Here is a 16,634-nt window from a genome sequence, read left to right as displayed (position 1 = left end):
TGTGAAGAAATGTATATTTGTTTTCTTATACATGCTCATGTATGAAAAGTAATCACATGAAAATCACATATGAAAAGTAATTCACTAACCATAAAAATAAATCAAAATTATATGTGTCAAAAGAATGAAACATATTAAGTATATTGTGGAGTCTGAGGCTAGAAAACAGATTAAAACAAATGCTAAGGTATGTATTAAAACATTCTAAGATATCATTTTAAGATATGAAAACTTGACAATTTTATTTCTAACAGAAAATTCCTATACATACTAAACACATTTAACAGCATAAAGCAAAGAGACGAATACTTAACAACTTTCAAGACAGAACTTAAAATCTTTAATGATAAGTAAAAGTATGTTAAATTGTCTTCAAGTTTGAACATTTTAGAATGGTAAATGCCAATCAAAAAATCTAATAAACAGGTAAAAGTAACAAAATGATCAAGGCTTTTTTTCAGCAATCAAAAGAATGTGTTTATCTCAACAGCAAACAGAATTATTTTTAATGGTAAGCCATGAGCTGATTCTTTACTCTAAAAAGCCCAATTTAGTAGGAAAAGGAAATACTATTTCTTTTTACAAACATATATTTATATTTTCAATTCACTTCATTCAAAATGTCACTCATTCTTAGGAAGAATGGAGAAACAAATAAATAAAAAAGCCCCCTAAAAGATCAGGGCCATTAATGGATCTTTGCCTAACACAACTGTGCAGCAACAGCTACACCTAGGGGCCAGGGATAAGTAGTGAAGTTTTCCAGCTATAAAGTTATAATAAAAGGTAAATTTGGAAATAGCTATTTTTCAACTTACTTAAGGTTCTAGAGTAAGGGTTATCTTTCACTACAAATTATGTTTCAAGGATACACTTGAGAATCTTTGGGGAACAAAGGCCTTAGTTCAGAAGCTTGAAGCAAGCATCCTGAATAATTCAGTTTAAAAAAGTGGCTAAAATAAAACTCAAACCAAAGAGAGAACATACAAATACTTTATTGCTCACCTTTCACACAAAGCACACCTCCAGCCATTTTCTTTCACAGCTTGACAATATTTACGTGTACAAAAACCCAGCAAGAAGCGTCATGTAGATTTCAGTAAAGGTGAGTGTCAAACATCAACGCAGCCAGGCTTTTGTTTTCTGCAGCAATAATAAAGGGCCTCCTGCTCTAAGCAAAAATCTGTCCTCTTACTTGGTAGTGCATTTTTTCCATTACAAAAAAAGTCTCCTGCCCAAAGCAAACTAACTTGTATTTGCTGAGCCAGTGGTATTAACTCGTGCATAAAACAAATTTCAGTTTGCTGTTTCTTCTAGCAGATTTCAAGTAAAAATAAGGTTGAAGGAGGAACTTGTTTTGAATGGATGCAGGTCAGTTTGAATTGCTATACTTAACTAAATGCCTATGTGTACTATAGGTTCACAACTTAGTTTGCTTTTATAATCTTTACGGATTTTGGCCGTGTTCAAGATTTTCAGAGTTGAGCATATGGTACAGTATTCCATCGAAAGGATAAGGCTACTGAATGTGCTATCTGCAGAAGAGCTCATTTAATAGGAACTGACCTTGAAGTTCTATCATGAAGCAAATGTTGCATAACCTCTCAGAATAAAAAGCCAATCAGGGCAGAACTGTGCTTGGAAAATAGGCATTAGAATACTTTAAGGAACATACATATAAATGGATTGTTAATATGAGGAAGGTTTCCTAGCTGTAAATCTAAAAAAATCTAGGAGAATCCTCATTTTTCAAAACTGCATATTGAAAACATGAAAACTACTTACTCAAGTAATTTTGTTCAGAAAAATATGCATGTTCTGACTGTGGAATTAGTCTACTGGTCAATTAAAGGCAATTTTAATTACCTTTTAAGAAATTCTTCATACAAAGGAGAGATACTGTATGTGTTTCTCAAATAAACAGCATTATGTAAGTCCATTAAAAAAAAAAAAACAAAACCCAAAACGAACAGTATTGTATGAAGACCTACAAATGCTTATGCCAAGCAGGAATCTGCCTGTCACCTGTGGTCTCACATTAACTCAAAAACAATGCTGGATTCAGGATTCTGAAACTAAGTTTCTATTACTTGAGCTCTAGCAAAATGTAAGGTTCTGTAGCCTCAACTAGTATAATGTCTGCCCTGTCCAAATCCAGAATGATTATACTGATAACCTCCATGCTGGAAGTGCTGTTCAAACTGTCCTCCCTGGTGATAATTCTGGCTCCCTCTTCCTCCCCAACCTCCTCCCTGGCCTGCGCGTCCACCACCTCGGCCTCCGCGACCACCTCTCCCTCCGCGACCACTGCCTCGATCACCATGATGCCCTCCATCTTGGTATCTACTGTCCTGCTGATATCCACCACCCTGGTATCCACTTCCTGTATATGTAGATGTTTGGAAGCCACCATAACCACCACCCTGGTAGCCACCACTGTGGCCACCGTGATAGCCACCCGGCTGGAAACCGGAATCTCGGTAACTACCATCTTGGTAGCCACCGCCCCCTCCACTCCCTCCGTCTGTCCAGCCTCCTTGATGCTTATTTCCTCTTCCTCCCCCTCGGCCACCGTGGTCGTAGCCACCACGTCCGCCCCTCCCCCCTCCTTGTTCGTGACCTCCTCGCCCTCCGTATGAGGCATGTTCATAACCACCTCTCCCTGCTCCGCGGCCTCCTGCTGGCTGCTGGGTGCCATCCTGCCTCTTCTGCCATGGTGGCATCTCCGGGGGTGGAGGTTCAATTTCATTGGGCCTACCTCCTCTGTCAGGAACCCTGCCCATCAACACCTATGGGATAAGAAAGACATTTAAAATTTTGAATTACTTTATTTTATAAACAGAAATAAATGTATCTGAAAGAAAGTTAAAGGTACTCTCATCACCTTATTGATGGCACAGGCAGTCTTTTCTCTTATAGAGCCACTGCTTGTCCTTAAAATCTTTGACAAGTCTTGTCTTGCGGCCAAAAGGTGGGCAACAGAAATAGTACTTTTAGGAGATAAGACTGAGCGTTTTGGCTGGTAAACCTTCGCTAATTTTTCTGTCTGACTCTGTGAAAGAAAGTGTTCAAAGACAAATGTCAATTTTCAAGATGACATAGAAACATTGATATTAAATAAGATTTCCAAAATGTCTGATGATAATATTTACTAGGCTCCAGATGACAGAAGTTACATACTCACCATTGCTCCTATCTAGTGAAGAACTAACTTAAGAGTACAGCTTAGATAAAGCCCTTTTACCCCCGTATCCCCAAGGAATGATGGGGGGAGGGGGATATGGGGGTAAAGGGCTTCCCTTTTAAAAGGACTGTGGGACAAAAAGGTTCCCCATGCCATTGGTCTCAGATCAAACACCTTCATTTTATCTATTTAAATATAAGAATGGAAACCCATTTCAACAATTTTGCTTTAATTTTCTCATCTGCTTACTATGAGATAAAAAAAGTTACCCGTGACTAATTTGAACTAATTATGTTAACATCATACATATTTCTTGCAAAAGTGATCCCCCCATGTAATACTTTCCTCTATTATAAATAATAATTAAGAAAAAGAGTCTACTTTAACCATTTAGTAGAAGTACATTTAATGCATGTGTAACATAAGACCACAAAAGATGAATGAACAAAGGATATAAAGAGCAAGTTAGGGCTTTCCTGGTGGCACAGTGGTTAAGAATCTGCCTGCTAATGCAGGGTACACGGGCTCGAGCCCTGGTCTGGGAAGATCCCACATGCCACGGAGCAACTAAGCCTGTGCGCCACAACTACTGAGCCTGCGCTCTAGAGCCCGCGAGCCACAACTCCTGAGCCCGCGTGCCTACAGACCACGCTCTGCAACGAGAAGCCACCGCAAGGAGAAGCCCCTGCACTGAAACGCAGAGTAGCCCCCGCTTTGCCGCAACTAGAGAAAAGCCCGCGCGCAGCAGAAAGACCCAACACAGCCAAAAACAAACAAATAAATAAATTTATTAAAAAACAAACAAATAAAACCCCAGAACTGTAGTGTTAATGCCTTGGGTCAATGCACACCCATCAATCATTACATGCTTTTCTAGCTGAGAGTTGCAGGTTTTTGCTTTTGAAGTATATGTATTATGCTGAGAGTAAAACGATTGTTTTTATCAAAGACAACTTTAAGAAAGTATTGGTATTTCCTCAACAGTCCCAGAAGAGAACAGTTTATTCCTCATGTTACTACTGACTCACTGTGAGATCTTAGGAAAAACCTTCCATGTACCTGGCTCTCCATGTTTTTAGTTGCAAAATAAGGGGAGTTAAGACTGATCTCTAAAACCCCTTTCCAACACTAAGATACTGTTAACTCAATAAATATCTACCCCATCAATTTAGCAGCTAAATAGGATTATGCTATGCTTTAAAGATTTTAGGTGAAACTAATGTATTAGGAAGATAATTGGAGAACTAAACTAAAGAAAAACATTTTCTCAGTCAATTAAAATTCAGAGAAAAATCTACTTTTAAAAATGAATGCACTATTAAGGGAACATCAAATACTAACATATTTGGACGAACCTCCACATAAATTCAATAATTAGTTCCATTTCAGGGTTCTAAGAAGGTCAAATTAATCAACTGCGCCTATTAATTAACACTGATAAAATAGTAGATATTTAATAAATATCTGTTGAATGACCAAGACAACGGATTATCTTACTGAAGCTGAAATAAAACAAAGTCTTACCAGATTCTCCAATTCCCTATAAATGGATCATAATATTTGGTCCTCCAAAACAGTATTTCTAATTTAATTAATTTATTTAATTAGCAAGTTAATTGCTAGCTTAAAGTACAGTAAACAAATAATTGTAAAATTTATTATTTTTAGTAATTTTCAGATACTCTCCTTTTCTCTCACAAATGGGAACTCCCAGTAGGGTTTATAACATATAGCTTTGTTGGAAAATATTAAAAAATTGAAAAATAAATGTTTTTATTATTGCTGAATGGCTGAAAGAACTGCTACTCAGTAACTCACTAAAGAAAAACTCCTATGTGTGTCTCCTATGTATTTCTCTTATAGTCTCCACTGTATCTAAACTGGGCTAGGAATGTTTAAGGATCATGTCTATAAATACTTTGCTCTTTTAAGTGATATGTGTACCTTAGCTCTGTCAGACCAGCCAAAAGACTGGACAGTGACATCCAAACGTTTTATTAGCAGCTTTCTCCGAACTTCATATTCATTGGCTACGGCTTGGTTAATTGCTTCTATCTTTTCCTGAAACAAAATTAAAAAGACCAGTTAGAATTTAAATCTGCTTGACCCCCTATTCCAAACGGGCAGAAACTGTATCTGTTTTATTCACAACTGAATCCCCAGCACTCAGCACAAAATGAATTAGGTTATTTAATAAATAGAATAAGAAGTTATAATAAGCTAATGAAATGATAGGCTGTCTCAAAACATAATAAAGAATATGTAAAGTACAAAATTCTCATTTAGTTTTCCTGTAATTCACTGTGTGAAGCTCAGCCCAGTGAAGTTTTTGGCTTGAAGGCAACCCATTTGGCAATTAGAAACATGCATCATACTGAACTTCAATTTAATCAGCTGTGTGAAATATTTACAAATTATGAAAGAAGCGCTTCTAATCTTACATAAATAAAATTATTTTGGATAAATCTTAAGATTAACAAAAATGATTCTAAGGATGTCCACCTAGGAAACTACATATCAGAAAATACAACTTCAAAAACACAAACATAAATATCCTGAGATAGGCAGATGGCTCCTTACAAAGTTTACTCAGATGATTACTACTCACCCAGTGGGCTGGTCCCATTGGCTTCTTCAATAAAGGCTTTCCCACATGATTAGGTGGAACTTTTGCTAATGTTTCCTTTAACTGACACAAAAACATAAATGAATGAATAAACAAATCTAAAAGTAAAACACATCCTCCTCATCTTCCCAATTCCCATCATATCTTGCCATCAAAAGAAGATTCCTGACAGAGGCAAAGGTGGAGGATGTTTTGAAATGTACAAGACCCACACAATAAAGACACTCACTTGACCCACTCCTCACGTGTCTATGGAAGCATGAGTCCTTCACTGCACCTAGAACAGTGCCTGACAACAGTGGGCATTCAATGTGTATTTGCTGAATGAATGAATGAACACACAGAAAAATATGGCCTATGGATACACTGCTGCTCCCCTGTAGAGTTCAGCCAAATTTGTGCATCATGGCATCTATCTATCCCACAATGCAAATGTACCAATTCTTAGAGTCCAGCAGATATGCATATAGAGAATAACTCCGCTATAACAAATATCATTCTCTTCTGTTCACTAATTTTTAATTAAAATTGCTTGTTCCTAATCAATTATATAAAAACTCTTAACTGTTGATAACATGTAGTATAAAATAATTCTGACTTATTTTCACATACTAGATTATATTAGCAGTCAACATATCTAGTTTGCCAGTTGAAACATGTAAGGCTCGAAGTGACTGGATTAAAATCCCAAAATATTTACATCCTTTTCTGTCCAGTCAATGGGGAGAATGGTGGTAACATTTAATGATAAGGGCCTTAAAATTAATTGCATCAAAGTTCAATGATAAAATAACTTTTAAATGGATGCAAGTCCTAATACTTTTTACATTATTTCTAGCTTATTTCAGTTTATAAATCAAAGTGCAAAGTTTCCTTTTTGAAAAAGAAACATGCTAATATGTTAAAAAAAGAAAACAGTAAAATACCAATTTCTCTTGAAGGTATCTAGGACTTAAAACCAAAAACTTATTTAGTAACAATTACTTAATAATATGCACATTAGGTTCCCATTAAGAGAAATTAACTTGCTTCATTTCAAACAACTGTAGGACTATGCCTTTAATACACTACAATCTGGTACTAAAGGTCTTACTTTTTTTTCAATCCCGCTGAAGAATTGGAACATAGTTATATTGGCTGGAGGTTTGGACATTCCTAGAGCAATACATATGCCTTTCAACTCTTGAAAGACCTCACTACCGCCTCCTTCTTGAGCTTTTTTTGGAAGAGTATTCACACAGAGCATTCTGGCAGCTTCTAGTTCTGAGATGAGGTATGCTGAAGTAAACAAAATAAGATTTCAAAATGAGATACAGCTACAATTAATAGTCATAAGTCTGGAGTCACAACTCTATAGACCTAATGATATGTAACTTTTAAAGCTGCAAGAATGGATAAAAACAAGAAAGGAAAACCATTTTTACCTGCAAATGACGTAACATATAAACTGGTTCTGTAATTCAGTATTTAACCAATATATGTTTAAAGCCTGATTTAAAAGCAAGCAATTCTTCTTTGAAATCAAAGGATCAAGGTAGATCACATCTTAAAATGTGGATTCTTGCATTTCACTATTAAGGAACCTCCAGAACAGGGGCTGGCATCTGTTAACAAATTTGCAAAAGGTGGCAGGTGGCCAATTTTTAGCAACAGTTAAAAAGTTATTATTATTTTTTTACTTCTCACAACTGATACACACCAGTGATGCAACTATCCTGCCCTCTTACCTTCCAAAACTCAGGTAGTCTGTTTAAGACCAGAGTGAAAGAACATTTTTTAGTAGTCAAAGCTTCACTTACAAGAGAAGGGGGAAAGGACTAAATTTCCAAACATTCCTTTTTCATGGTCTCCAGTAGCCTAAGGTCACCCTCCAGCTGTTCACAGAAAACCCTCTTCCATCTATATTCTTCTCAATATTCCCTTTCCTCCTATGTTCCTCATTCTCACCCCCGCCCCTGGGGAAAAAAAAAAACAAACCCAAAACTTTCTCATCATTTCTGGACAGAGTCCTTTTGTATCAATATCATCACCTTGTGTGTTGATTTCAGGCAGGTATTCTGAGGGCTGCAATCTGCTTCAGGTAATTCAGTTGAAGGTATAAATATTCAATCTTATTACTTTAACCTTCCCAAGGACATTTAACTTGTTATAAAAGATGTTTAATAATCATTTGGATCTCAGGATTTCAGGTTATGTGACAAAGTGAGAACCTTCTGACAATGTTAGGAAGATAGTTTTGGAAGAAGACATTTTCTGGGCTCTTAAGCCCTATTATAAGTATAAAAGAATGATCAGCTTGAATATCTCATTTCCTACACCCAAGGTGTAACGTGAGAAGTACAGGGGTCATAATTTTGGCAGATCATTTCTGAAAAGCTGCCAAATCCTATTCTAGAATAAACACAGCTACATTTCTGGAAAGGTCTTCTAAATGGGTTTGATAAAATCTTAACATGTTCCATATAGCAAACTGTATGAGTTAAAAGATCGAAACAGTAAAACCCCAATGTCATGAAAATAATCATGTTTTTGGAAATAAGGTTTTATTGGAACACTGCCACACTGATTCATTTACATATCATCTATGGCCGCTTACATGCTACAACAGCAGGGTTAAGTAGCTGTGACAGAAACCTTATGGCCCACGAAGCTGAAAATATTTACTATCTGGCCATTTAAGAAAAAGTTTGCCAACCCTTGCTCTAGAAAATCATATATTATATGATTTAATAAACTGGTCTCTAAATTTGGAACAACATAGCTCAGGCATTCACAAAATTAGTTTACCAACACAATTACCATTGAAAAACATTAACTGTAACTGATGTGTTCAAAGTACCAGGAAAGGCACTATAAGTATTATACATAACAAACAAAAAAGATCTCTACAAACAATCTAGTTAGGAATAAAGAATATATGCATCAAAGACATCTGACTAATCATACCTAAGGGAAATATCCTAACAACCGCAAAGGCCAATGAACAGCCACAACAGTTCTTAACCTGATACATGAGAGTTTTTCAGACACTACAGACTATTAGAGAATAGACTATTCTATTTTACTAACAATTCTAATGAGGTTAGTTTATTTTCCCCCTCAGAATGCAATGTATTAGAAGATCCAAATCAGTAAGGTAAGAGTGCTGGAAGAAGCAAGTAAAATCATAGCATCGAGATGTGACAACTGATGTTTGGAAAGATGAGAAATATTTATACAGCGCGAAAAGAGAATGAGTATATGTACATAAATGCATACTAGCATGAGAGAGAATACAAACTAGGGAATATTTTCAAAAGGGGAAAGAGCAGAAGCAAAGATAAAGAGGAGGAAGGGAGCAGTGTGTATGTATGTACAAAGAATTCGAAGAGCAGAGTAACCTTTTGTTGATTTAGTCATGTAGTTGAGGAGCAAATAGTTGTATATTCTTGAAAAGCTTTTGAGGGGTGATAGCACATTAAAATACAATTATGACCCTGAGTCCAAAATAATAATGTTGAGGACACTCGCTTAAGAAACAGGAAAGAGTTAAAGGCATTTTTATAAATATTTATATTCCAAGTGGTTTTTATAAGAATCAGTACCAAAAAGACCAAACTCTGAGCTCTTTGAAAGAATTAGGTATTCAGGGTCATTACTGAGCTTTCCACACAGCTGTTGTCTTCCTATGTAAGATAACATATTCTAAGTGCCAAATATCAGGTATTGGAAAGGAAAAGCAGTGCTACAAAGGAAGATTCAGTGAGTATACTGTGGCTGGGCCAGTTATTGAAATTATACAATTTGAAGGATAATGAATGCATGCATAAGAACTATATGCAGCAATATCAATATCTAAAGCACTAACTAACGTTTTGTGTCTATCCCCTGCCCCCATACCCACCCAGTAACAATCATTTGACGAAGGGGAAAATAAGAAAGTGATTTTGGAATACCTTAGTTCCTAAGTATAACGGCTGTGAACACACTTTTTTTTTTTTTGACTGAACCTTCAAAATTGGAGTTGCATCATTTTTCAGAAGCCAAAGTTCAGTTGTATCAGTTAACCAAAGTTTACTCTAAGCGCATCTCAGAATGCGACAAAAATTCTGAGTTTAAGACTACTGGCGGTGTTTATTGGAGAGTTTATATAAGGCAATAAAATTTGTGAGTCTACTTATTGTTTCTCAGGGTGAAGAGAGAAATAGTAGTTAGTATATTTAAAAAACATGGAAGGAGAGAATTTTTCATAAAAATTTACTTCCCAGAATGATCAGTAGTACAGGAACAATCCAAATAGTATTCCAGAAATGCTTACATTGTAATTTGACATCTTTACAAACAAAACCAAAATCCCCAAACAATTACCCAGCCACAAAGAAATATCAACAAAATGCTTTAATTACATTTACCATTTACTGCACCTAGAATGGTTACTGTCCTCAAATAAATTAATTTAAAAAATCTTCATTATTCCCACAGTATCTTCCTAGTTTATTTTAAAATGTGTTTCTAGTCTAGAACACTGAGGTGTGGTGATCACACACTTGTATAACCCTCCAGCACTACCTTTGGTCATGTTAGGTGAAGCACAGCAGGCTGAGCACCACACCAAATTTAAACCATAAAAGAGTAGCAATTACAAAACAACACTGCTACCAGCGCATGGACCCATCATTAGCTTCTTAGTTAGAAATTTAACAAAGTTTTCTTTACACCCATTTATTAGCCATGGAAAACATAAATAAAAAATAATGACTACATTCTAGTAGCCATGAACTTACTGAGCAAAAGGAGGCAGTTCTTCTGAATGAGAAGGCGCTTGGTCACATCCCCAGATGTCAGTGAAAGATATGGACAGTTCATCTCCCCTAGTAGCCCACTCACCTCAAGCTGGAATTCTTCAGCTTCACTTGGGCCTTTTAAGAATTAAAATAATCTTATTTAATAAAAATTATTGTTTTCCCCATTGGCATAGTAATTATATATAAATTGAAAATTTTAATAGTATTTTCCTAATACAAGTTCCTGTCTCTTCTAATTCATCCTTTCTCACACCACTGCCAATTTGCTTTCTTAAACAGTTTTCATTAGGTTATTGCCTTGTTTGAAAACCTTTCATGGCTTCCTAATTTCTACCTCATCCAATCTAATTTTTTCTGTTTGCCTTTAAAGATTCTTCATAGCCTCTCTGCTTGCCCTTCCCAGTATATTGTTAGGAGTAGTTCCTACTACATGTATATAGTAGTTACCTACAACCTCCACAAACATTCCCTCTATTTGTGCCAGGCCAGTCTCCTCACTGTCCCAGGAATGGTCAGTCTCATTTCTACTTGCGTGCCTTCACTTAAGTGACTCCTGGTGATTGATATGCCCTCTACTCTCTCCTGCTCTATCAAATGTCACCTATCCATCAAAGCCCAGTGGTCTTGCTCCTTGATGAAACCTTCCCCAGGGCCTGCTACACTCACTGATTTCCTTCCCCTGTGAACCACAAAGTGAAGTATTTAACTGCTGTTCTAATCTCCAGTTGTTTCAGTTGTGCCTAAAATTCCCAGTTAGACTATATTTGAAGATGGCGAACATGATTCGTGTTTCTGTTTTCTCATAACGTGTCAAGTATAGCGTTTACTGGGTGAACCAAGGAAAAGCAATGCTCGTTCTTCTTTACTATTTTGATAGTTCTCTAACCAATATCACAAAGGGGTAAAATTTAACTAACAAACTTGGAGAGTCACTTGATTTGAGTCCATTTTCTCACCTATAAAATGGGAAGAATGTATTATCAATGTTTTGCAAACTGTGTTCCGTGAACTTCAGTTCCAAAGAACTCCGTTAGAGGCAGCCGGGGAGGAGAGAGCTGTGTTCAAACTAGTCCCTCTCAACTTCAACTAAAACAGCCACACTTTTTACCTGTTTTATATTGACTTCTATAAGATGTTTTCATTTGAACAACAGGGCTCCTGGTTATAAACAGTTAACACTGTATAGGTGTTTTCAAGGGCACCTACAATCTCTGAAATGTTAGGTCAAGAGGCAGTGTGAAGAACACTGGCTCCCAAACTTGACTGCTGGGGACTGAAGCACTTACTGGTTGTGTGACCTCAGGCAATGTACTTAACCTCTTTGTGCTTCCTTGTTTAACGTATAAAAGAGTAATAAAGGCTGCCTGGTAGGGTTGCCCTGAGGTTTAAATGAGTTAACACTAGTAAAGTGCTTAGAATATGGCTAGTGCTCAGTAAGTATAAGCTGCTGCTACTACTGTTACACTATACTCTCCTTAATAATTAGAATTGGATGCCACTGATGTATACACATTAAATATACTAAATATGCAAGAGTGAGCTCTTCGAAATGGGATTCTGTGGGGGAAAAAATGGGATAGTGTATAGTTCTCCATAAGGGTGGATTAGCAGGTGGGCATTTTTCTTTATCTCCTGTATGGATTTACCTATGATAGGAGGGAACCAGGTTGTGGGGTATCAGATTCCAAGCTTTTGCCTCTTTCTCAGCATCAAAACTAGCGCTCAAGCAGTTAACAAAATTGGCAAATGTAAAACAGCTCTCAATACCATAAATCTGATGGTGCTGGATCTAGTTTTGATGCATCTAGTGATACATTCCTATGACACGGAAAGCTTCTTAATAAAGTATTCTTTCTCCCTATGTATAACAGAATTAGAATGCATTTACTTTACATGCTATATGTACTGGAATTTGGTAGTCCTCAGAGAAAAACGCCCCAATTTCTAGTTCTAGCCACCAATTTAAGATCTCACAACTTTTTACAAAGAATGAAAAGTTCATATATACTTGTCTCCATTTTTCTGTGTCTCAGTAATAGGGTCTTTTCAACTTCCACAAATTTTTAACAGTTGTATGACTACATTCCAGTTTTTCAACTTCAGAATCACCTTATCTCTAAAAACAATGGAGGAGAAAAAAGCATTTGGTTTCTTTATAAAATTTTTTTTACATTTACAAAGAACTTGAAATTTCAGCTGTAATACTGATAATGTTCACTTGACAATACAAACTTTATTTTTACATTTTGCACCTAAAACTGAATGTTTACTTACTGTTAGTTGCTTGCACATTTTCGTCTAGTTTACAGAGCACTCTTAATTCAGACACCAACCAAGCACAGAGTTTGGTAAACTCAGGGGAACTGGCTCCAGCAGAGACTGCCTGAGACAGAGCGCCATCTTCTAACAATGGACCCTTGTAACTGGTGAGTAAGAAATTATACTTCAGAAGAATATAAAATCACATCTAATACATTACAGATACAATGTATTTACATTTTTATTTGTATAATTAAGCAATGGTTTAACAAAGATAAATTACAATGACCAGTCTCTAAACTTGCAAATATAAATAAACTAAACCATTAGAAAAAACAAGCTAATCCCCTCAAAATATGTGAATATTGAATAGAATCACATGTACTAAATTATGTCAACCTCTGTACATTTACTGAGAGCTCTTATGTACAAAGGTTTACTTCTTACTTTAATTGAATTAGTATTAAAACTAGATTATAAGTGATAACTAGTTATACTATAGTTTACTATTTCAGAAATAAAACTTAGGTTATATTTTCTAGAAATTTTTCCAGAAATTAATTAGATTTGGTTTTTAATGATTTTCTTTAAAAGCAAAAGCTTTCCAATTATTCATTTATTTCCTCCTTCTATATTTAATGATAGTTAAGATTAGTAAGACTTACTAGTACCAGAGAAATGTGAAGATTAACTTAATAATTGCTGGTGAGTTGATGTTTGGGTGAACTGGTGCAACTGAATCCCAATTCTTTGTAACTGATTCAAATGTAATTAAAAAAATTATTAAATGTTCAAACATTCATAAAAGACAATAGTAACAATGAACCTCAATCTAGAAAGTAGCTAGAATTAAAGATTTTATCATTCTCAAGATAATTTTAAAATACATATTCTTCAGGTTATTTTATCTTCTTTTAAATGTAATATTGATAAAAGCACTTATTAAATATGATACATTATATGCTTAAGATATTCGATATTTAGAGGTATAGAGATGTTAGAGAAATGATAACAGTCAATCCTTCTAAAATATAATTATATGTTTATATATTTAATGGGACAGAAGAAATCTCACACAAAAAATGAGATTATATATAGCCTGGCATCTAGATTCAAAACCACATATTATTAGACAGTGAAATAAAAAAACTAGGCCTAGAAATTTCTCCTTGTGTTACACATTTAAACTTTATTAATATATTCTACAAGTAATTACTGAATTCCTACTGTGTACCAGGTTAAAAATGAATGGTCGTTTATTTCTAATATTTCACAGTAAATCCTTGAAAAGTACACGTCATTCAATTAAGGCTAAATTTTAATGACTGAATGCCACCAAACTAGGCAGTTATGGGTTAAATGTATAGTCAAGTTTTCAGACTATCCATGGTTTACATTACAACCCATCTCCATGATTTACTTAACTAGAGTTATTATAGTAACAAAGACTTTTATAGTACCCAAAAGAAGAAAAACATAGTTAACAGAGGATAAAAGAATGGGAAGAAATGGCATCCATCACCAATTGTTAAGGGACCTCTATCCATGCAGAATGACTACATTTAAATACAGTTTACCTCCATCCTCTCTACTCCTCCTTCAAGATTAATCTTAAGTGTCACTTCTTCTAGGAAGCTTAGGACTTGTTTCCTTTCTCAGTTTTCCTTCCCCATTTCCTGTCCTTTTCCTGGCCCTCCTCAGTTCTCCTCACAGCATATTTTCACAGTGTGAACTTCTCTTCTACCTCACTCTATACCCTTAAGTGCTCAGATCAACACTGTCAACAGAAAAAGTGTTCATCAAAAATTTTTACTGAATGGTTTCATGTATGAAATTTAGGAATTTAGTCTGAGAGGTCCACCAAAAAGACACCATTTTGCTGAATGTGACTTTTACTTAGGCTCTCATCAAAGAAATAAGCCGCCTAAAGTCCAGAATCGTCATGACAATTCAGAGCAAGTTCCAAAGAAAAGAACAATGATAATTCATGTTGACAAAAAAAGATGATAAGCACTACCATTTCCTTTCATAAAAATCTGTTCCAGGACAAGTTACTTAAATGGGCAGATTTTGGGAACCCAAGGTATCCTTTCCTGAAGAAGAAAGGTTTCCCCCAAAGGTTTCCATGGCATGGAAGAACCTCGGGTAAGGTTTTGATAAGGGACTTGTTACTTTATAAATATGGTTACCTAAATCTGTTTTTCTTTTCTTTCTTTCTTTCTTTTTTTGATACCGTACCTGTAGGCAAATATATAATCATACAGTTTCTTTCTGGAACCACATTTAGCCCAAGAAATTCTAAGTTCTCAAGTTTTAACAGCGTACACTGATCTGGGTGACCCAGTGAGATAAGAATCCCTATTTCCAGCTTCTAGATACTGATAAATTATGGTTGAGTTAACTGTCACGAGGACAGACAAAATGCACAACAAATATGCAGAGACTTGGTGGGTGAAGATGCCCCTAAGGGTAAGGGCTAACGGTGGCTCAATGAAGGAGTGTCAGAGTCAAGGGAAACTGCCAGCGGTTCCCAGGAAGGTGGTGACAGGTTAGGTGCACAAGTGAGCTAGCGGGTGGAACGTATGCAGCGCACGGACTTGTGGCTGAGGGCAGCCTGGGCACATGAATACATGACTGGGCAAACCAGATTTTTTTGAGAGTAGGGGGGTGGGGTAGGAGTAGGGGCTCAAAACAGGAGCAGGAAGTTTGCAGAACAAGTAGGAAAACAGATAATCAACTTTGGCAACCTCCAGAGTGAGGGAGTAGGGCAGGAGAATGAGGCGCAAGGAGAGGAGCTCGGGGAGCGTGGTGGCGAGAACGAAAACCCAGACAATGACACGCATGACTGACAAACGCCGCGGGTAACTCGGCTGCAGGAAGCACAGGGGAGGCCTAGGGTGTCGCAGCTGGAGGGCCCCGACCCGGCAGGGCAGGCAGCGGACGTGGCATTGGGGTCCCGGAGCTACAGGGAGGCGACAGTCAGGAGCCACGGGGTGCGGCGTGAAGAGGCAGGTGTCTCTGACTGGGGCGGAGGAGGAGTTCCCGGGGCGCCGGTAGCGTGAGGTTTGGGAGACCCGTGCCCAGGCAGTCTTACCCGAGATCTTCCAACGACTCCAAGATGTCAGTCTCCATGAGGTCACACTCCATGCTACTGTGGTATTCAAATTTCCGAGTCGTCAGGCTCCCCTCTTCGCCGGTAACTCGTAAACTCGCGCATGCGCTGCCTTCCCGGAACTTCCAAATCGACAGCGGGCGCCTCAGCCGCTGCACTGCGCATGTCTGGAGCGTGCGCAAGAAACTTGGTTCCGCCTGCCGTCCCGCCCTGGCCGGCTAATGGGTGGCCCGGAGACACCGTTTGCACATGCGTATTACTGAATAGTGAAGCTAGCGGCCCCAAGAAGGGCAGGAGGACTGGCTGCGTGGCAGCTGGGCGTGGGGACTAGGCGAGTCGGGGAATGCTCTAACTTCTCCTAATTGGGTGTACGCATGTGCGAATCTTGGGGCGCGGCGGGCGGGGTAGGATCGTCGTGGGTGGGGAGGGTCGTAACGCTTGGGTGGGTGCTGGCTGTGAGTCTCGGGAGCTCAGTCACCCTAGTGGGTGTCTGCAGCCTGCTGGCATGTTCTACCTTTAGCTGTGGGTTATGGAGAAAGGGGAAATTCGTGCGCTCCGGTCTAATTCTTTAGCACAGGGGTAGACGGGCCAAATGCGGAAAATGGCCGATAACATGCCATTGTATTTCCTTGTGGCTGTAGTAGCTGTATTTCAGGGTTAGGGAGGAGT

The 16,634-nt window shown here is 37.5% G+C and overlaps 1 protein-coding gene across 2 annotated transcripts; it reads right to left on the bottom strand.

Annotated features, from left to right (window-relative positions):
* Positions 1–979: 979 nt before the first annotated feature.
* On the bottom strand, positions 980–16,077 carry FAM98A (family with sequence similarity 98 member A). 2 transcript variants are annotated; one of them, XM_060026837.1, is made up of 8 exons: positions 15,948–16,077; positions 12,869–13,017; positions 10,574–10,708; positions 6,904–7,088; positions 5,793–5,873; positions 5,129–5,245; positions 2,885–3,052; positions 980–2,789 (listed from the first exon to the last, which is right to left on the bottom strand). In XM_060026837.1, exons 1-8 carry the CDS (start codon positions 15,998–16,000, stop codon positions 2,124–2,126), a joined length of 1,554 nt encoding a protein of 517 aa, XP_059882820.1. In that variant the 5' UTR covers positions 16,001–16,077; the 3' UTR covers positions 980–2,123. The 2 variants fall into 2 exon arrangements, with proteins under 2 accessions (XP_059882820.1, XP_059882821.1); XM_060026838.1 differs by lacking the exon at positions 15,948–16,077 and adding an exon at positions 12,603–12,710 and having other exon boundaries at positions 12,869–12,993.
* Between the last annotated feature and the right edge of the window lie 557 nt (positions 16,078–16,634).

This window comes from Delphinus delphis, chromosome 12 (genome assembly GCF_949987515.2).
Source record: "Delphinus delphis chromosome 12, mDelDel1.2, whole genome shotgun sequence".
Lineage (NCBI taxonomy): Eukaryota > Metazoa > Chordata > Mammalia > Artiodactyla > Delphinidae > Delphinus > Delphinus delphis.
This window is presented reverse-complemented; position numbering and strand designations above follow the sequence as displayed.